The 20,854-nt window shown below is 42.9% G+C and overlaps 1 protein-coding gene across 1 annotated transcript in view; it reads right to left on the minus strand.

Annotated features, from left to right (window-relative positions):
• Positions 1–2,002: 2,002 nt before the first annotated feature.
• LOC115391968 (NT-3 growth factor receptor-like) overlaps positions 2,003–20,854 on the minus strand; it is a 40,172-nt gene continuing 21,320 nt past the window's right edge. Inside the window, exons 5-18 of the mRNA XM_030096403.1 lie at positions 19,623–19,777; positions 19,181–19,323; positions 18,866–19,010; positions 17,452–17,564; positions 17,150–17,333; positions 16,730–16,759; positions 14,788–14,834; positions 13,809–13,911; positions 5,172–5,360; positions 4,322–4,452; positions 3,656–3,828; positions 3,292–3,535; positions 2,943–3,101; positions 2,003–2,350 (exon numbers count right to left, since the gene is read on the minus strand). Of these exons, the coding sequence (XP_029952263.1) occupies positions 2,165–2,350; positions 2,943–3,101; positions 3,292–3,535; positions 3,656–3,828; positions 4,322–4,452; positions 5,172–5,360; positions 13,809–13,911; positions 14,788–14,834; positions 16,730–16,759; positions 17,150–17,333; positions 17,452–17,564; positions 18,866–19,010; positions 19,181–19,323; positions 19,623–19,777 (2,002 nt within the window). The 3' untranslated portion in view covers positions 2,003–2,164. The remainder of the gene's footprint in view (positions 2,351–2,942; positions 3,102–3,291; positions 3,536–3,655; positions 3,829–4,321; positions 4,453–5,171; positions 5,361–13,808; positions 13,912–14,787; positions 14,835–16,729; positions 16,760–17,149; positions 17,334–17,451; positions 17,565–18,865; positions 19,011–19,180; positions 19,324–19,622; positions 19,778–20,854) is intronic.

Raw genomic sequence — 20,854 nt, forward strand, 5'->3', positions numbered from 1 at the left:
GAAGATACTCACACACTCACATGATGCTTCAACAGGTATATAATGGCCAAAAGACATGAAGTACCAAAGAGGACGTCACAGACTGTCAGACTGCCTGCAGGTTTTTCATCTTTATCCACAAGAAAATAAAAAAAAAAAATGAAATGAAAGGCCCCGTTTACAAGACATCTCAAGTGAAAATGCATCGTTTGCACAGCGACCTGTTGAAGACGATGTCGGGAGCATGTTTGCTTCTTCACCTGAAGACGCTGTGTGAACGGGGCCTCGTCCGGTATCCGCTTCATATCACCGTTAAAGGGAGTGTTTTCAAAAAAAGATGAGCATATAATCAAACGGGCGCCTCGCTCTGAACAGAACGGACTCTGGAGCGGAGAGCGTTCAACCGTTTGGCTGAAGATGGACAAGAAGCTGAGCTTTCACTCACAGAAGCAGAAATGCGTCCTGGGGATGGATGCCGTGGCAGTGACATACATGATCAGATGGAACAGCGATCACTCTGACGGATTAACGGATCCCTCGTAATCCAGCGCTTGAACAGGTTGAATAAAAACCTCTATTGCCTTGACTCATAAATAATAAAATAAACAGCTAAAATTAACTACAAATAAAAACACAGTATCCTGTTAGAAAGAACAATCTTACTAAATAAAGCATCTAATAACAGTATTTTACATCAATTTCTTTTTAAAAAAAGATCAAAGCCTTTACTTTCCTTCACTTAACTACACCGACAAGCTGAAAAGAAACAAAAAAAAAAAAGAAATAAGTTAACAAGTGAGCTAAAACAGAGATTTACAGTATATACATTCTTGCAAAAAGTAACAAAATTGTATTTGTAGCCTCACCAGGTGGTCCAGGTTCAGATTTGAATTAAAAACGTTACCTGGTTTGGATTCAGTCGATCCAGGCAAAACTTTTTTCCCCCTATTGATTTCTCTTCATGTCTTCAGGCGGGTGGCAGCATGTTCAAATGGCTTTGGAGAATGGCAGAGGTCCTCTCTTCATCTTAAGATAAAAAAATAACTTAATAGAATATATGCTTAAAAAAAACTGCAATCTAACGTCACTAGTTTGGCTCTCCTGTCAAACTGCTAAAAGGTACAAAAAGCTTCTTTCACTTCTTCTTTTTGCAATACAGAGTGCTGAGATTAGGTGTTTTGTCAGAAAAATGAAGACAGTTTATCGCTAGAGTACATTTTTAGGCAGGTAAACAATATGTAAAAGTGCTCTTTTTTTTGTTTTTTTCTTTTTTTTTGGGACTTTCCCGTGTTTTGAAAGTAGTAGGAGGCACTTCGGTCCGTCACATGGCGGCAGACTTCCACAGACCATGGCTGCAGGCTTAGAGTTTAGAGGGTCACATTCTCAGTAGACTAAGAAAAGACTTCAGTGTGTGTGTGTGTGTGTGTGTGTGTGTGTGTGTGTGTGTATGTGTGTGTGTGTCTTTGCAGATGAAAACAGTAAAAGCGTGCTGAGACTGAACAGCTCGGGCCTTGATGAGTGACTTTCTTCTATGTTGAGGTGTTTCCTCGGTGCGTCGGTGAGCAGCAGGGGCGAGAAAAGTTGTCCCGTTGAGTTTCTCACAATAAATGTGTGTAACTATCCTGAACACTCCTCAGAGAGCGGTGGGATCTGATTGTTGGGGGTTTTTTGACAATGGCATGAACATATAAAATCACACAGGAAAATGATGGGGAAAGACAACTTAAAAAAAAAAAGAAGAAGAAGCACCAAGCTGAAAGTCACTAAGTCAGGCGTCATAAAGAGACGAGCTGCGATGATCCAGATGACGATGGTAAAGAAACGATGGGACTCAAAGTGTTAGCCTAGGAGAACTACTGTGTACTAGACGAGCACAACTCGCTCCACACAATACTGACTTCATTCAAAAGAAAGACCTGACCAAAGACGTCCAACGCCGACTTCCAGCGCAACGTTCCGGCAGACCGGTTCATTCCGGTGCGGCCGGACGCTCGTCACACCGCTCGCCGCCGTGCCCGACGGCGTAAAAACAACGTAGAGTTCACCCCCAACCCCGATTCCCGCGGCTCAGTCACAGTTTGTGCTGTGTGTCCAGGCTCTGTCTTCCGCTCCAAGGCCGTCCGTTTGTCTTCGATCCAGCGACGATCAGGTTCAGCTTCCCTTTCGTTCTTCGCTTGAACCGCCTCTAGCCCAGTATGTCCAGGTAGACTGGTGTGGCTTTCATGAGCGTAAACAGCATCTTCTGGATGTCTTTAATATTAAGGCGTTGCTGCGGCTCCCTCTGCCAGCAGCCCAGCATCATGTCGTAGATTTCCTTGGGACAGAGCCGGGGACGCTCCAGAACCCTGCCCTGAGTGATGCACTCGATCACCTGCGGCAGAAGAGGAGGACAGGCAGCAGCGGTCACTTCAAACGGTTCAACCAGTGTGACAACATGCTCAGAAATCACGGTCTTAAAAAGGCTTTTTAAGAGCAGAGAAAACTATGTCTGACAGTAAAAATTCTTGGACTTTATTCTGTTTCATGTTTTTCTCTTTTGATTCTTCCCTTTGCTTTTACATGTAAACTAGAAGTCAAATCAAAACATGTTCTGATATCTGCCACGGACTGAATAATACGAGATTTCAGTTCTGCTGAAGAGTCAGTCTTTAAAATCCATTGAGCATATTTACAAAACACAAGCTTTCGTTCTTTTTCACTTTTGCATTTCTCAACTATTTGTCTTCAGTGATTGAAATTTATTCAGTATGTAAACAGTTACTATTTGAGGTATTTTTCTTCCTTCTTGACCCAGAACCTCATTCTGATGGGTAAAAGAGCTCTGAGCAGTCTGTCTCTCAGACCTCAGATCCATCACAAGAACAAAACCCAACATGTTGCGAACTAATCAAATTCATTTTATATCCAAACTAAGATTAAAACTAGTCAGTAAGACTACCACGTGTGTCTAAGTGATTGTGTACCTCGTTGTTGGCGAGTTGGAACCACGGCTGTTTGCCGTAAGTAAAGATTTCCCACAGAATGACTCCGAAGCTCCACACGTCGCTCTCTGTGGTGAACTTCCGGTACATGATGCTCTCTGGGGGCATCCAGCGGATGGGCAGCATGGTGTGACCTCCAACCTGCGTCCACACACAGGAAGAGGTGACAGGAATCAACTCAAAACTGGGAAATGCATTCATCAATAAGATGAGAGACTGAAGGCAGGCGAAGCTCTGCCGCTGTCCTCTTGCGCCATTCATCACATTACATGGGAATGAATCCAATATTGCATGGAGTGTTCGTACTCCAGCTGTTGAGAGCGGCTCCTACCCTGTAGTAATCGGTGCTGTAAATATCCCGGGACATGCCGAAGTCTCCTATTTTCACCAGAAGGCCGTTTCCCACCAGGCAGTTTCTGGTCGCCAGGTCTCGGTGCACAAAATGCTGAGACGCCAAGTAGATCATGCCGGCTGCGATCTGACTGGCGATGTGAAGCATCTGGGAGAGACCCAGCTCGCCGTTGGTCTGCAGAGGCTGCCCGTCCACCAGGATCATGGCGTCTGGCCCGTGGGCTCTGACGACACAGGTGCACGGTTCGTTAGTGACTCAGAAGTCAGAAAGCATTGAGCACACACCCGAATGGTGAACACAGCTGTGAACAAGCGTCTGGGAAGAGGCGTCTGCACAGACCTACCTGAGAAACTTGTTGAGGTCGCCGTGCTTCATGTACTCGAACACCATGATGAGAGGGTCTCCGTCCACACAGACGCCGTAGAACTTGACGATGTGCTCGTGCTGCAGGTTGGTCAGCAGCTCCGCCTCTCGCTGGAAATCTTTCCTGGCTGCAAGTGTGGGATCCTTCAGAGTCTGAGGACAGAGAGGACATGTTGTCACGGCAACAGTCCTCCTTCCTGTGTTTATCCTTCTGCCCCAATTCAGTCAGAATATACAGATTAAAATGTCAGCTTATGGAGACGTAGTGGCCATGTTTTATAGACTGTAGCTGCACTGTGGCAGGAAAGTCTTTACATTGTAATGATGAACAGCTTTCTTGGTGCATTTTGATGTTTTTAAATGGCTTTTTCTTTTTTCAAGTAACACTGTTTGGAAACACTGACAGCGAAATGAAGCTGTTGTTACCTTGTACCTGCAAAAACAATTTCGAAGTTTCAAACATGGAGGCTGAGGACGCAGTGAGGACGAGGTGAGGTGAGGTTTGGAGAACGCCGTGTAATTTGATCAGTGTTCCCAGATGGATGATATTTCCTCAAATGGAGACTTTTTAAAATGATTTTTGTCTCTAGAATAATAGTAAGTGCATGTACACGCACACACACACAGACACAGACACTCTTCTTACCTTTACGGCCACCAGCATCTTGTCTTTAGTGGGACTGAGGTTATAACATTCAGCCAGGAAGACTTTCCCGAAGGCTCCTTCTCCCAGCTCCCTCTTCAGAATGATGTCTCGCCGTTTGATATGCTGAACATCTGAAGAAGACGCAGAACAGCAGCTCAGTTTTCTAATCAATAATATCACAAATCAAACCTGAAAATAATTTTTTCGAATTCACACTGACGCAACGTAATGATCACAATATGAAAGCATTCATGAAGTCAGCCGTGGTTTCTTGGCTTTACTATGCCCCATTTTCAAGGGAAAATAAAAAACTTCTGCTGCGTTTTGGAAGGTTGTTTCTATGATAATGGTGTTCAGAGCCACTGTAAACGCAGACTTTTAAAATGCTCCAGCTCTATCGATGTTCAAATGGGAGAAAATAACTTTTTGGAAAATTCTTCCAAGGTGGAAATTTTCATAAAAAGCTCCAATGCCTTCTACAAGAGAATATATGTTAAAAAAAAAAAAAGGTGTAGATGTACCACCGTCGTGGAAATTTGCAAACACACACACACAGACACACTTGCATGCACGCACCCATACACACGAATGAGCTGAGCTGACTGTTTCACCACTGGGTTGCAATTAGTGAACACTCTAATGAGCTCTGGGACCGGGATAATTCCTCAGCATGCATATAGCTGCAGTAAAGGACAAAACAGCAGGGTGAACCGCTGCAGAGAAGGACGTTTCACTCAGCTGAGTAACCGACTGTGGTGAATGGAATAAATTTAAAGCACGTAATGGACAGATCACACAAACACTGTGTGTGTGTGTGTGTGTGTGTGTGTGTGTGTGTGTGTACACTCACATGTCGTAGGTTTGTTGCAGTTGTGTCCATGTCTGAAGTACTGTGGGTTCTCGATCACGGGGATCCTGGTCATCCCGATCACCACGGCATCGGAACCAGCGTCCAACGTACAGGGGCTGATAATGCCATGGTTCACATGATGAAGAGGGCTGGCAGAGTCTTCCTCACCGGTGATCACTGCGACTGGACCTGTCGAGACACAGAGAAACACGAAGAGACCCGATGAGTTTTTATTGTGGTGTTTGTGAGGGTACTGTTTCAAAAAGTGTCACCGCTGCATCTCTACTTTGACGATTTCCAATCAAAAGCTCCCTCTGTTGGTGTGTCACTCTCCTCTGAACGCTGTGCTGAGAACCAGTGATGTGTGATTGGCATTTTTGTGCTGCGGTGGAACTAAACACATCAGACAGCTGGTAATCTGACTGACACGGATAACCTTCACGCCTTATAGAAGACATAAGAGTTGTTGCTGGAGGGGGGGGAGAGAAGGAATGAAAATAAGATGACGGGGAAAAGGCATCAGAATAAAATGTGCATGAAGGAGAGGATTGAAGAGCGACGAGTTGAGGCACTGCTCTATTTTTAGACAAACAAACATGCTGAAAGACAGACATGAGTATAGACTGAAGGGTTTTGGAGCTGTGGGAGGATGAGCCCCTCAGCTTGGACCACCTTGCTTTGCCTCCTCATGCCAAGAAGTCATTTTCTGGAGTCAGCTGGACTTCCGAAAGTCTTTTACATGATAAGATGCTAAAACAGTTAAGTATGAGGGTGGATCTAATATCAGGACGTCCAAAAAAAATGTGCAAAACAAGAAACTATCCATTTAACGCATTTGTCCTCATAAATATGGAACATCACGTAGCAGGGCGACCATACTCTGGACAAAAACTGAAGGCTCATGACCAGACCAGCTTTAAAAAAACCCCAAATACATTTCAACATGTTTTTAGTAGTTTTAGACCTGACAACATATTGTTATTGTGTCTTTTATATCCTCAGGTTTGTCTGCAGGTCTTTGTTGGAGGTTTGGCTGTTTTCTGAGGGACTTGTTGTCTGTTTCTAATGTTGATATCCAGGCCAAGAGTCACGGCAAGCTGACAGATGAGCTGCTAATGGACAAACAAGGACACAGAGACACACTGGATGAGTGACAGAGAGCACTGAGGGAGGAGAGTGAGGGAAGGGGAGCAAGCCGGCAGAACAAGAGGCGTGCAGAAATAGTGAGGCAGACAGCTTTCATTCAGCACAAAGGTCAGAGGTTCGACTGTGCGGACCCAAAGGGTGTCCATAAAAACTCTGAATGAAAGGAGGCACACTGTGACAGCTCGCCAACGACCTTCAGCGAATACACGATGAGGCCGTTTCTGGAAAGTCACAGACAGAAAATCGTTGCTCATTTTTCCCTTAGTTTCTCAACAGTAATGCAAACTTTAAATCAGCTGCAGAGCCCATCGTGTGTGGCATAACCAAGCACTGAAACACCCACAAGGGTTTTTTCAGGGTGAATGGGGTATTTATTAATTTGTTGCTTTTTCATAATGCGCAAACAAACAAAATGATGCATTCTTCAAAATGTGTCCTCACTCTAGGAAAGTTGCACACACTCCCCCCAGGAGGAAACAGACGAGTGTATAAATAGACAGCACATCAAATATCCCATGTGGGCCTCCGTGAGGTGCTGCTAAATGATGGATGTTAATTTCTTCATCTTTAAAGCTTGCTGGTGTCCCCGGAGCCCAGAAACCTGAACCCTCAGCAGACTCTCACGGCCTATTTAACTGTTTTTGGCTCAGTGTTCAATCTTCCTCTAATCCCCTTCACACACTCGCCCAGTTCCCACCGTACCTGCCCACTCCTTCCCCATGCTGTCCGTCGACTCGGTGTGCAGCTCTGCATCGGTGATGCTGAATGGCTGAGGCAGCCAGAGCTTTCTGATCCAATAGATCCAAGCAGCAATCAGTTCAACCTCTCCCTCCATCGCTGGTGGGGGTGTTCGAGGATGTCACACGGGCTGACGGCAAAAATAACGCCGAGGAGACAGCCAAGACAAAATAACAAACAAGAGAGAATTACACTGTCTGGGCGGTACTGTCCAACAGCTGCTCGACGACTCTCACTGCTTCAGTAAGAGAGTTTACGACATGCAGCAGTCTTCGCTGGAGTCAGATTTTTTTCTTCAGACAGTTTTCTGCACAAACTGAACTCATTGGAAGCAGTAAAAATTAAGCCAACTGCGATAAAACAAATCAGATCTAGGAAGAATAATGAGGACAGCCATCCTGCTTTTTCATGACGGGATTGTTTCGTTATCTGGCTTAATGGAAGTCACTGAGGAATTATTTATCTCCATGAAACATTATTCACGTAGCACAGAGACAGTGTAACGTCTATTTGAAACCCCTAATGACGAACACAGCTTTTTTGTTTTCCTTGTCTTTTTGTTGGACAGTCTTTGGGTTGTCTTTGGCTCTTCCACTGGTTGGGAATCTGGGGATGCTGCAGCCCATTGCGGCTGCATGGGTTGTCTGGACCTGTTAGGTCGCTGACTCTGGATGCGCAGCGACTCTTTCCAAAGCAAATCGATAATGACATGAAGTCAAGACCACATTACCTGAGACTGAGTCAAGACCAAGACCAAGACCAGAGAATCCCACGACCAAAACTTTAAGGGGTAAAGGCCGAGTCAAGCCCAAGACCCTGAAAATCTGGTCTTGAGAAGACCGCTCTCGAGTATTCACATGCAGCACTTGCTCAAACTCCTTCCTGGACATAATGCACATCAGAAGTTACCACTGGCTCTCACCAGAGGGAGCTGTCACTCTGGTTTGTTTTTTTTGGTGCTCAGGTTCATGCTTAAAACACACACTGAACTGGTGGATGATTGTGCCATGGTGTTCCTCTGATCTGTATACGTAAGAATGTTTCATGCAATCACACTGTTTTTTTTCTTTTGCATAAGCAAGTAAATACAGCAGAGCCGTGTCTGTGACTGCAGCAGCGTGAAGTCAGTTAGAAATACTACAGCTTAATGGTATTATAGCGTCAGATTAAAAATCAGAGTGATATGATGGTCCAAAGAATACGAGTGTAAGCCTTTGTGTGGGCTCTTCATTGGCCTGTGGGGTCTGACAGAGGGCAGCAGGTCAAACCGGTGGGAATAAGTCTCAGAGGGTTTGACAGAGTTCTTTGGTTTGGCTGATTGAAAAATGTCGATCTGTTTTTTTGTTTTATTTTACATCCAAATAACAGGCTACCATAGATTGGATTAAATGAAAATTGTCATCGAACTGCTTAAACCAAATGTAAAAAAAAGCTGAACACATCAGTGGAGGAAAGGACTGATTCTCTAGTAAGACATCTTTTCTCTTTGTCTCCCAACAGGAAAATGTCAGACTCTGGCAAACAGCACAAACAGCAGAGATAAATGATAAAGTCAAGACTGGAGACAGCGCCAGACACAGTCTTTCCTAATAATTCATGTCACACTAAATTGGAAAAGGCAGCATGAGCATACCAGATTTGACGTAATGCCTTAATATGAAAAAATGGCCTGTTGCTTTGACTGAGGAGATCATTTTATAGAAATACTGAGATAAATGATGGCAGAAATACATTAGGGCTTCTTGTAGCAACACTGCAGTTGACAATCTGATACTTAGAGTTGAATGCAAACCATCATCACAAAACCAAACAGCTTCATGTTTGACAGGACCCTTTTATTGAGGTGTGGTAGAACCTTCCTTCACAGGAGCCACTTGGACCAGACACTTCTGCTGTTTCGACATTAAACTTTAAAAGGTTCAATGCTATCCTGGCTTTATTGTCATAGAGACATCGAACCAGAGGTTTTCGTGATAAGGCCTCTTTGTTCCTGAACGGGATATAAATCTGGCTGTCATCTAAGTAGCAGAGAAATTAGATGCTTTCGCTTCCAAAAAAGGAACTTGTCAATAAAAGAAAAAAGCAGTGGCCCTGAGTCTGAGCCCTGTGGAACCCCATATAACAAAGAAGGAGACTATGGTAACACATATCACTCTGTCTGCCAGCTAGGACCTTAACCATTGAAGAGCATGTTAATAAAAACCCTGAGCAATGTTGACTCGATGTTATGCATGGTTTAAAAGTGAACTGGAAAACCTCCAAGATATTGTCCAGGTAGTGCTTTAGCTGCAAGTAGGCAACCTTCTCCAAACTTAAAATAAGCCAGGACGGCCTGATCCAGGCCAGGTTTCTTCAGAGGGAGTAAAACTCCTGCTTGTTTGAAATTTACAGGGACAACACCAGAGGACAGACTGCTGTTATTAATAGCAAGGACAAGTTGCCCTATAATGGGGAAAATGTCTTGAAAAAGAGGAGTGGTGAAGCGGTGGGAACCGGAAGGCTTTATATGAGCAACCACGTCTTCTAAAACTCACCAGCTCAAAGATATCAAACACAACTGGACAAGGAGCAGAACCGGAGGGATCACAGTCAGGAGCTGAAAAAAGAACCTTAGTCTTAACCACTTTATCATTAAAAAAGTGTACGAAGTTCTCACAGATGTGAGGGGGCAGACAGACTGCAGAGCGGTAAGAAGAGAGCCAACAGTTCTGTATAGCGGACGTGGGCCATGGCCCTTGGTTTTCCACAATAATATCAGACAAAGCTGAGCTCAAAGTGTGAGGAAAATTCAGTAGAAAGACTCGTTCTTCTCCCCAAACGGCGCCATCTGCATTCATGTGATCCTCTCTCAGTTTAAGTAATGCGTACCATGTACTCAGGTTCGCATATAAGTTCATGTTGACACTTCTGGGCCCTGTTTACTCCATAACCTTTGGTGAAGTGACACTTTTGTCTGTTCATTTACATGAAAACAGTGTTACGAGCCGCTGAAAATGTCACTTTTTGAAGAGCTTCCACAGTGCAATGCTTATAAAAACCCCTCCACCTAAGTTACCCAGTGGAGAGGACGTTTTTTTACACTGTTTCACAAGTTTGGACTCAAACATTTATTAACTGATGAAACCGACAGTTTAGAGTGGTTTTGCTACTGTTTCAGCTTCTCCAACATTCTTTACATCATCTGTAACAGTGGAAACACATTTCTGGACGAATGCAAACTGCATCTGCTCTACTTTTCTGAATGAAAAACATGAAATAACTTTGGCCAGTAAATTATTGTATAAGTTTCCAGTAAGCAGATTTTAAAACAAAAAGCCTACAAACAATGACAAGACTTTAAATCAAGTGACATTAAAAGCAGTGGAGTCTATTAATGTTGGAGGAAGGCTACTGATGACTTTTCAGGCAATTTTCAGACGAGAGGCTTAAAAAGAAAATCTTAAATCACATTCAATCTTTGCTGCCTTTAATTTACACAAGCTTATAGCCAGATGAATATTCTTAAGGGCTCTGCAGGGTGCCAGAAATCTAGAGAGATGAAAAAGTTATGACAGCCTTTCCTCATACTTGTTCCACGGAGATCATCCGTCCCTCCATTCACACTGATTTATCCAGTTTATGGTTGTGGGTTACTGGAGCCGACGCCAGCTGGCTTCGTGTGAAGCAGGATTCAACAGGAGCAAACACAGAGAGACAGACAGTCTCACACACACACACACTCACACTCACACCTACAAGCATTTCCAGGTCACCACTCAACCATATAAGATGAGAGGAAACTAACTGGGGAGAACATGCAAACTGCACAGAAAGGTTCAATGGTCAAAGCATTTCTTGTGAGTTCTTGTTATAATAATAGAACCAGCAGGTTTTTCACACTCGACCTAAAGTTCAGCACTTTGTTTGAATAAGTAGATTTATGCTTATATGCTTGTTTTAGTTTGAAGAAAGATACACTTCTATAAAGTTTAAAATCTCAAAAATAATGGAAGTGCACTTCACCAAAATGATACTTTCATATAAGTTTGGTCTACTTCTTTTAAAGCAGGGGTGTGAAACACATTTTAGCTCACACACAGTCCAATTTCATATTGAGCAGGCTGGTCTGGTGAAATAGTGCCGTAATAACCTTCAGGTTTATACTTTAAAATATTTTTTTTGCTGTTGTTGTGGAGTATAAGTGATGAAAAGGTCGATATTTTCACAAAACCAAGGACTTATCCACATTTATCTAACTTATGGATCGGGCGCTGATCCAAACTGAGTGTGCAGAAAGTTCCACTCAACAGGTCACCAGTCCGTTAGAGAGAACTGCTCCAGGAGCTTTTTGTGATGTATACTGGACATGTTGATATCTTTATCATTGATATGCTGCGCTGTTCTACTTTCTGCTATTGATAGACATCACATGCCTTTATCATCTTTGTACATATTCGTTCTCTTGACAGCAGAAGGCGGCTCCGTGGTTTTTAACCTGCTAAAGCGACGTCCAGGAACCCGGCAGGTTCTCCTGTCTCTGGCTCGCTCTCCCTTTACCTTGATCCGTAACTTGGGTCTCTTTTCTTTTCAGCAAATAATTGAAGTGGCTCATAAAAAGTCCGAACTGGTGGCGGAACGGTGAACGACCTGCGTGTGATTGGATGCAACAAGAAGCCCAAAATGCCCAGGGCCTTTTCACCGAGCCGGTCGTCACAGCAACAGGCTGATTGATATGCTACGCTGCGGCTGATTGTTTGGGTCCTGAATGTTTCAACAGGACGGAGCGCTGAAAGCAGAATGCACATCGTGTCCAGTCCGTGGTGTGCTCTTTGTTTGACCCAGGCGCAGCAATGCTCACTTGGATGAAGCATTGCTGAAGATGGATGGATGAACGCTCATGACGCATCGATACCACGAGCACAAGTACGAGTCCTGACTTTTAGTTATTTGCAGATACAGAGTAGCAACATGAGCGCTTATGAAATGCCACAAAGCCAAATAATTACTACATCCAAAGGATAGGAGCCACAGATTTATGTGTATTTGTGTGTATGATGTTCACAAAGGCAAAGACAGAATGAGACAGAAAGAGAGAGACACTGGCAGGCTAACAGACACACATCTGTCCGTCCCCTCGGGGCGTTTAAGGACTATTACAGCCCAAAGAAGATCAGTGTGTGATAAAGACCACAATATTCCCTCTAAAGGGAAAACAGACATGTCATTTCCTCCTGGAGCCGAACAGCAGAGTGAACCAACAGAAAGATTTATGCAGACCAAATGGAGTCACCAGTGGTCTTCGCTCGGCGCTGACTTCTTTAAGGAGCATCCATTTGGAGCGGCTGAGACTCCATATCAGAGCACTTCATCTGTGTGTGCCACACGTCAAAAAGCCTCCAGTGCGTGTGTGTGTGTGTGTGTGTGGTCACCCTGCAGGCACGAAAGTAGGTTTGCTGCAAGGCGGCACTGAATGAACAGATGGACGTAATGAACAGATGGTTGATATGGTGTTTCTGTGCATGTGCCCTTAAGACACAGGGTCTGTATGTCTATTGAGTTATGAGTGTGTGTGTGTGCGCGTGTGTTTCTTTTAAGCCCATTTGCTGATATTTTCCACTTTCACCTGCAGTGAAAAGCTTTCCAAAGCAAAGAGCAGCAACAAGTCTATCAGGTGTGTTTAAGCAGAAAAGTTCAGTTGCAATTTTCATGGCAGAAATGATGGAAAACTAATCATCCCGTTTGACCGGGGGGGGGGGATGCTGAAGCTCATCTATCTTCCAATCATATGGCTGTAGTTTGATACCCATCTCTGCCTCATGAAGGGTCCCTAACAAGACTTCAAATTAGTGCCTGAATGGGTGAGACATGCGAGTGACGCTGCAGAATTACAGGGTGCTACAGGAGCGATTTATAATCCAGTCAAATTTTAAATATGTCCAGCATTTAGCATTACACGGTAATGGAGATTATTCTACAGTCTTTTTTTTTTTTTTTAAATCAGTTCTCACATTGTACAGTTTTCATTATTACTCAGCATGACAGATGGTAACATTAAATTTTCAGGCTTGAACTGTTGGAACTGATTATAATTTAGCAGAAAAAAGACAATAGCCAACTTAATGTATTATTCCCTGAACTGGTGGTCTTGAAAATATATGAGGATCCTTTTCCAGGAACGTAAAAAAAATCCTGGGGCCATGGGGCTGATTTTTCCAGTGATATTTTATTTATTTATTTATTTTTTTGCTTTAAAGTTTGAGATAAACTCCTGATCAGTAAATAAAGACACAAAAGTGTATAACGAATACTCTAGTTATTGATAGACGGATATCAATACCAGTATCAGAAAACCTGACTAATCGGCCCCGGATCTGTTTCTTCATTCTTTTCTTTTTTGCACCTGTTTATTAGAGGCATCAAGATTTACTTTCACCGTCTCTGAATTTTCACTTCTGTAAAGACTTAAGTTCACTGAGTTCTGGGTGTCCATTTAGATGACAAAAGTGCTCAGGGTCGCTGAAAACGCAACTTTTTGAAAACGGCCAGTGAGGTGGAACTTCAAACGCAGTTCGATTCCCAGTCTCACTCTGTCCGCATTTCTTAATGCCATTTCATGGATGTTTGGCTTAGAAATGTCCTACAAGAAACCAACAGCGGAGCAGTGACGCACATTTGAAACACGTGTCGCAAGTTACCTAAATAAGCTTATTTGGATTGGGCTTAATGTACAAATTACCAGCTTTTTTCTGAAACAGAGTCAGAAAATCATCTTACCTTTCATGCCGAACTTGGATCGCCGTCCATACTTGCTGATGATGAGGGACAAAACCACGAGCATCACACAGGCGAAGCCGGCCAGACCCACTGCTGTGGACACCTGGACAAGGACAGGAGGAAAACAGCAAATGCTCATGAGAATAAAAAGAACAAATTCATCCTTCTTTAAAGTTCTACATTTACAATATACATAGATATTCTACTCTCACTGTTTCTCCGGTTCCTCTTGTAACTTGATCTTCAAACTGATTATGAAGTTTGACTCCTCTGATATGTTTTCACAGTTAATTGCAGGAAATAAATGAACTCAATTACATTTCTAACCATCTCGGGCTCAGTGGCCACCAGGGATTCTCAGAGTGACTAAAGAAGATGAAAATCCGCCTCTATCGTCATTGCTTCATCCCTTCATGAGTCTTTTGCCTTTATTATTTACATGTTGCTCTTTGGCAGACGGTCACATGACTGGACAGCAACGAGCTCTGGGCTCAGATCTTTAGCTTGAGCTGAAATCTGCCAGCGGGAGAAAAATCCTGCAAATACCGAAGAGTTTGAACAAACTGCAAAGGAAGAGCGGAAGAAAAAAGGAGCGTACAGATGTTCGAAGGCCGTCATCAAAGGTGTGAAACCAATTAAGAAAGAGGAGTGCCATTACTGCTGCACATGGTGTTTTTTTCTGTTCTTTCTTTGAAAGTACAATATGTAAGTAAAAAAAACTGGTTTAATCACTCTGGACCTCCAAATAAAAGATCTTGCTTATATAAATCTGATACATTTTTTTTCATTTATTTCTAAAGATATTGTACAGGTTAAGCAAAAACTGAAAGGGTGACAATAATGGTGAGCGGGACTGTATAATAGTAACATACCACAAGGTTAAAAAAACCCACATCCTTCTCATTCACGTATAAAAAAATAATCACAAAAGACGCGCATGCATTTTCAACACTGCTTGTTTAAAAAGATAGTCACTCACCCCGAAAGTGTCATCTGAAGGCTTTAGAGTCTCTGCCGTCGGAGTTACTGGAGGAAAATACAAGAAGCTTCAATAAGACATGAGCACATCCTAAAAGATAACCGTTACTTCATGGAAAAGACAGAAGGTTTGCCTGTATTATTTAACTATCTGGAAAGGTTGATTTATTTTCTTTATGTTAAATAAATAGGTTTTTTTTAAGACTGAAGAATTAATTTAGAATAAATCTTTTTTTTTGATGAAAAGACTCATGTTTCACTCACTGCTGTAACTACTCTGGGTGAGGCGCCGTCAAAGTGTTGGTGCTAATTAAAGCACTGAATCCACTGAAATAATCAAAACATTAAAAACTTACAAATGTGACCAAACATGTTTCAAATTGTAGTTTTATAAACAACTTTAGGAACTATTTTAGCTCATTTTCATCAAGGTTCAACATGTTTTGTGCCTACAGATGAATTTTATTTGGTGAATCATGGATAAAATAACTCTTTTAGTCATAAAGCTTGCAGACGCCTGCTTCAGTCACTGCTCCTTACTGCAGTTTCGCATGATTGCCTTCTTGCTGTGAAACCATGCCTTCAGGGATTTTACACAGATATTAGACCAAAGAGCTCCAGGGGAGTTCACAGGGAGTTCAGGAGTTTTAAACTTTCCCAAAAAACTGTTGTTTTCTCACATTTCCATAAAAGGATGCCTCATGAAAATGTCCATAGTTCAATTTGATGAGTTTTAGTTTGAACTTTGACTCTTTCAAAATAGAAGAAACAGTTTTAGCTCCTCCACCTGAGATGAGCCGTAAAGGACTTGGTGTTCATTTGACTGCGACAGAGCAGCTCCAATAACTGGATCTTATTTCAAAGCCATTCTGCTTTAGATTTGCTTTCAGGTTTGTGTTCATTGGGTCTGATTTACAAGGATCTTGCACAAAGTTTTCTAATTTGCACAGTAAAGCACATAGATTAAGGTTTGTATGCATGTCGTGAGTGATTCACACTGAGAAGGCCATCATTTCTGAGTGTTTTAGGGCCCGTCTCCATGGCAACAGTTTCACGTGTGCATGTGTATGTGTGTGTGTGTGTGTGTGTGTTTGTGTGATTTCATTCCAAAGAAAAAGAACAGAGCCAACTCATGGCGTACAACAACATATAAGCTAAAACATTTTCAGCATTTTTGCCGTTTGCATGTAAAGGGGCATCGTTTTCAAAATGTTGGAATGTAAACATGAAACTTTTCTAAAATGATCTGGGATTCCTTTTATACGTTAATAATCTGAGCTCCATCCCCATAAGACATGTGAACGTGGACAAGCTGCAAGAGGAAGTAATCAAAGGATCATAAATAAGCCACGTTTTCAGATCCTCCGTATTCCTGACTGCAACACGCTAAACGGGGAGGATGTGCTACTTTTCTGATATTTCTTACTCTCAGTCCTCAGTGCGTGCGTCAGTTATTTGCACAGTTCTTCAGTAGATCAGACCCATTGTCTTTACTTTTAGCAGCCACTTTGACATCGCACAGTCGGATACTTTGAAACTGGGAAATTAATTTTCTCTCGGTGATGGAAAACAGTTCAGCTTCTGAGGCCGCCACGCCGCCCGTGGCTTTATGTGTCACCCTTGATTTAATTTGCTGTGTTCACACAATATGTAACTACAAATAGGAGCTTTTTTTTTTTTTTTTTTTAAAGAAATATATGAATAAGAGACTGAGTCATACTCCAGGACAAAAGCAGGCCGTACAATGTGACTGTACAGCAGAGAGAAGCTTTGTGTCTTTCAGGTCAGTAAACAATGAGCTTCATGTAACAGGGTTAATTTATTCATCTGGAGTCTGTAAAATCTATATAATTCAATCAATTCCAAACCTCTGAGGATTTAAACCAACTTTTTTTTCAAAAAGCTGACACTATAATACCAAAAATAATACAAAAAGCACTTACTATAATCATAATCTGGACTGGAATAGTCTGCTGGAAGAGAGAAAAGGGAACGTCAGATGTACCGTAGAGAGAGAGCTCAAAAGACAACAGCAAGCTTTAAGGTTCAAGCTTTTTATAGTAGATCACTGATACTCTTATTATATTTTGTTCATCAAAATCATATATATGTCGTTAGTTCGCTCCTATAAGTCCCAAATAAGAAGGAATCTAAACATGTAAGATAATACATCTTGTCTCAAAAGGTTAGTGAGTGTGATCTAAATAAAAAGCAGAGACTAAGTTTTTTTTTTTTAAATTAATATAAAAACAATGGTTAACTTGTGGAGGAGGTTTCATCTGCAGACAAGGTTGTTTTGAACAGCAAGCATGTACACAATAAAAATAATAATAATGTCTAATATCATACTTATTGCGACTTACCATCAAACGGCTTGTCCAGAAAGTGTCCGTACACGGTGTTGGTGGCCACGCCCAGGTAGTTGGTGGCCTCTAAGGTATAGTTGCCGTTGTTGTGGTGTGTTGGGTTCTTGAAGGTGAGGCAGCCCTCGATGTCGTCCTGGTACGTATCCATATCAAGACGCACATAGTCAGTGTGGGAGAGCTCCTAAACAGGAAGTGAAAGAAGAGTTTTCACAAACTGAAGAGAGGGAACCACAGCAGTACCTCCATATGGTACGTTTTGAGCTTTAGAGCAAGACCGATCAGAACGGTCTCAGACCCACCTTGTCTTGGTAGAACCATCTGAGGGTCGGGTGTGGCGAGCCACGGACCGTGAACTCGATGCACGTGTCGTGACGGCGCTCTGGCTCGCTCAGCTTCACAATGATGGGAGAATCTGAAGGGACGGACAGAGCAGAAAGCAGGTCACAGCTATTCTCTGGAGATTCAAACCAGACTCCGTGTCCACCGTGTGCCATTCCAATTCTGCTGTTTGACTTTCCACTGCATGCAAATACACACACTTATCAAACAAGATGTCTTCCAAAATAGGAAGTGCTTCCGTTACCATTTCACGGTATTGTGCACTCAGTACAGTGTTACTCCATCGATCTGTGTGTGTGTACGTTGGTCTGATTGTGTTTCTGTTAAATGACTGTTAAACGCTGTGTGCATGCGGACAGGATTTGTGGTTTGCAGCAGTGTGATCGTCTTACACCACTCGCCTGTGAGAAACTCGAACCGCTGCTGACGGTCGCCACAGACGGAATGTTGTGTCTTCACGTTCTGTGATTAATTGTGCATTAATTCATTATAACAGTAATCAGATCGCTGTGTAGTCTGAAAGCAGCCTGGCTATTGATTCCTCATCCCAGCGAGGTGCCTCAGGAAGTATCAAATAAATATCATAAATGTATTAATTACTCGTAGTAATTATAATCAATGATCTACTTCACTTGAACCAACAACATAAAGGTTTTTTATGCACCCAAGGGAGAACTGCTGATTTTCTCCTGGCAGTGTTGCAGTATGACTGTTTGAGCTGTGCTTAGTAAAATCCTTTGTCGCAGAGCTTGAATTTGTTTCTTATTTATGTTTCTTCCTCTAGGACTGTTCTTCAGATGCGCTCCAGAACAATGAGCACAGCGTCATGGAGGGTTTCCATGGCCGAGCAGCTGCAGCCGAGCTGCATGTGCAAAGCACACCAACACTGGACTGCAGACCAGTGGAGACCTGCTCTCTGGGGCGACCAGCCAACCTCGCTTCTCTATGTGGCGGTCTGACTGACAGTCTGGGTTTGGTGGTTACCAAGAAAACGGTTCTTGTCTGACTGCTTGGTTCCACGGCCCCCTTAGTTCCAAGGAGCTCTCAAAGTTTCAGTCCATGAAGACATTTTGGACAATTTCATGCTCCCAAGTTTGTGGGAACACTTTGAATATGACCCCTCGCTGTCTTAACATGACTGTGCACCAGTGCACAAAGCAAGGCACCGGTGCACAGAATAAGCAACTTTATCGCCTGTGACATTTGGACTGCAGAGTTATCCGATGACGCTCATCGGTTCAGCTGCTCAGTGGATCCAGGAGGATTTTGTGTGTGTGTGTGTGTGTGTGTGTGTGTGTGTGTGCGTGTGTGTGTGTGTGTGTGTGTGTGTGTGTGTGTGTGTGTGTGTGTGTGTGTGTGTGTGTGTGTCCTCACAGTGCACAGTGAGCTGAACAGAAGCGTTGGTCATGCCCACGACGTTGGTGGCGGTGCAGGTCAACAGGAAGTTGTTGTCGTCTCTGCTCACGTTGTAGAGAGTGAAGTTGATGGAGTGGATGGTGCCGTTCTCGTAGACACTGGACTGAAAAGACAGCGTGAGGCCGACGGTGGACACAAAGCAGGGGTGTCTCTCCAGCGTCAGCAGAACATCAGCTCAGCTGCCCCGTTCCACCGCTCATCACACGACAGTCAGGTCTGCGGGAAACTCCCCCACGGTCCCCCCGAGCTGTCCTAAAGCCTGTGGCTCCTTACCTCTTGTCGCGTGATGGAACGCAGGCCGCTGTCCGGCCAGTCCACCTCGGGCAGCGGCGATCCAGAGCCGTTGCAGACCGCCGTCACGTTGTCGCCTTCCACCACCGTCAGGTTGCTGTGGCTCACGCTGATCTCTGGCAAGTCTGTGAGAGAATCACGCAACATTCAACATTCCTCTTCGTCCTGAGAGAGGACAAAGGCTCAGGGCACACGGTCAATAAACATCCCTTTGCACTTATACACTGCTGGATTTACATGTATGACACATTAATAGTGATCAGAGTCAGTGCATCACTTATTTGTACTCCAGTGTCGATATTGTCAGGATCTGGCTCCATAGTAAAGGCAAAATGGTTTTGTTTTTCCACAAGATTTGATCAAACTGAGTAAACTCCAGCCCTGTCATGTAAACAGCTGTAATGCTTTTTGTTTTTAATCTCACCACAGTTGCTGATGTTCATATCCTGCAGCAGTATCTCCCTGAAGTCGTCGCTACAGTACAGCTGCTGGTTGCTCAGTCCCACTTCTCCTCTCTGTTGCCATAGTTGCAGCCAGCGAATCTCACAGCCACATTTAAACACCACCTCCTCTAAATGCCTGGAAAGAGAAAAATCAGATCTGACTCCACGAGCAGGTGTCATGTACGACACACTGACCTGTAAGCTGAATGCCAGATTAACATAAAGGTGTTTTCCATATCAAAGCTAATAAAGACACACAGCAGTGGGTCCGATGCGGGATGAAAATACTATAATACAAACACAGACCACAGTCCTGGATTACATGTAAACCCACAGTGTTATGCACTCAATCCAAAATTTCTCTAGCATTTCATGAGTATTATATATATATATATATATATATATATATATATATATATATATATATATATATATATATATATATATATATATATATATGTTATTTATTTATTTATTGATTTATTTTACTGAGTTTATGCAATAAACTCTCAGTGAACAGAGAAAAAGTTGAACTGTGACCACCTGTGTTCAAACAAAGATGTCAAGTTTAGAAGCTGAGAGTTCATCATCCCGGACTGTTAATTCGGCCTCTGCTGGTGGTCAAAATACAGAGAAACATGCTTCATTCAAACCTCAGGCCAATATGTGAAAAGCCATTCAGAGCGTTCACGTTTTCTTAGTCTGCCGAAAAGTTTCAAACTTCATCTGATTGGAATCGTTCTTCCACTGTGAGAAAAAATCATGTAGAATGATTTATTTGATCCTAACCTTAACAAATTTAGCAGATCAGGCAAAATGCAATCATGTAGATTTGAAAAAGTTTTACCAAACACAGTGAAGCTGTTCAGAAAGGAACGACCCCACCACTGAGAACTGGACTCCCAGACAGTCTTTCAGATGAGAGGTGAAATAACTCCAGAACTTTATGCAGGTCTACCTTCACGACAAGAACTGTGAAGACCAGAACTAGAAAAACTGTAAAATTCTTCAGAGGAACCATGGGACCAATGGTTCTTATTGATCACACAGATGCATGTACATGGTTTTGTTACTGCTCTTAGCTTGTAAATGAGTTTAAAATAGAAGAGTTGGTGTCCTCAAAGGGGAAATGAAGTAACTGAGTTAGTGATTTCTTTATTATTACTGTCCACGAGTGGATAATCTGGAGTGGAATGAGTGTGCTTTTTTTTAA

Source organism: Salarias fasciatus, chromosome 7 (assembly GCF_902148845.1).
Source record: "Salarias fasciatus chromosome 7, fSalaFa1.1, whole genome shotgun sequence".
Lineage (NCBI taxonomy): Eukaryota > Metazoa > Chordata > Actinopteri > Blenniiformes > Blenniidae > Salarias > Salarias fasciatus.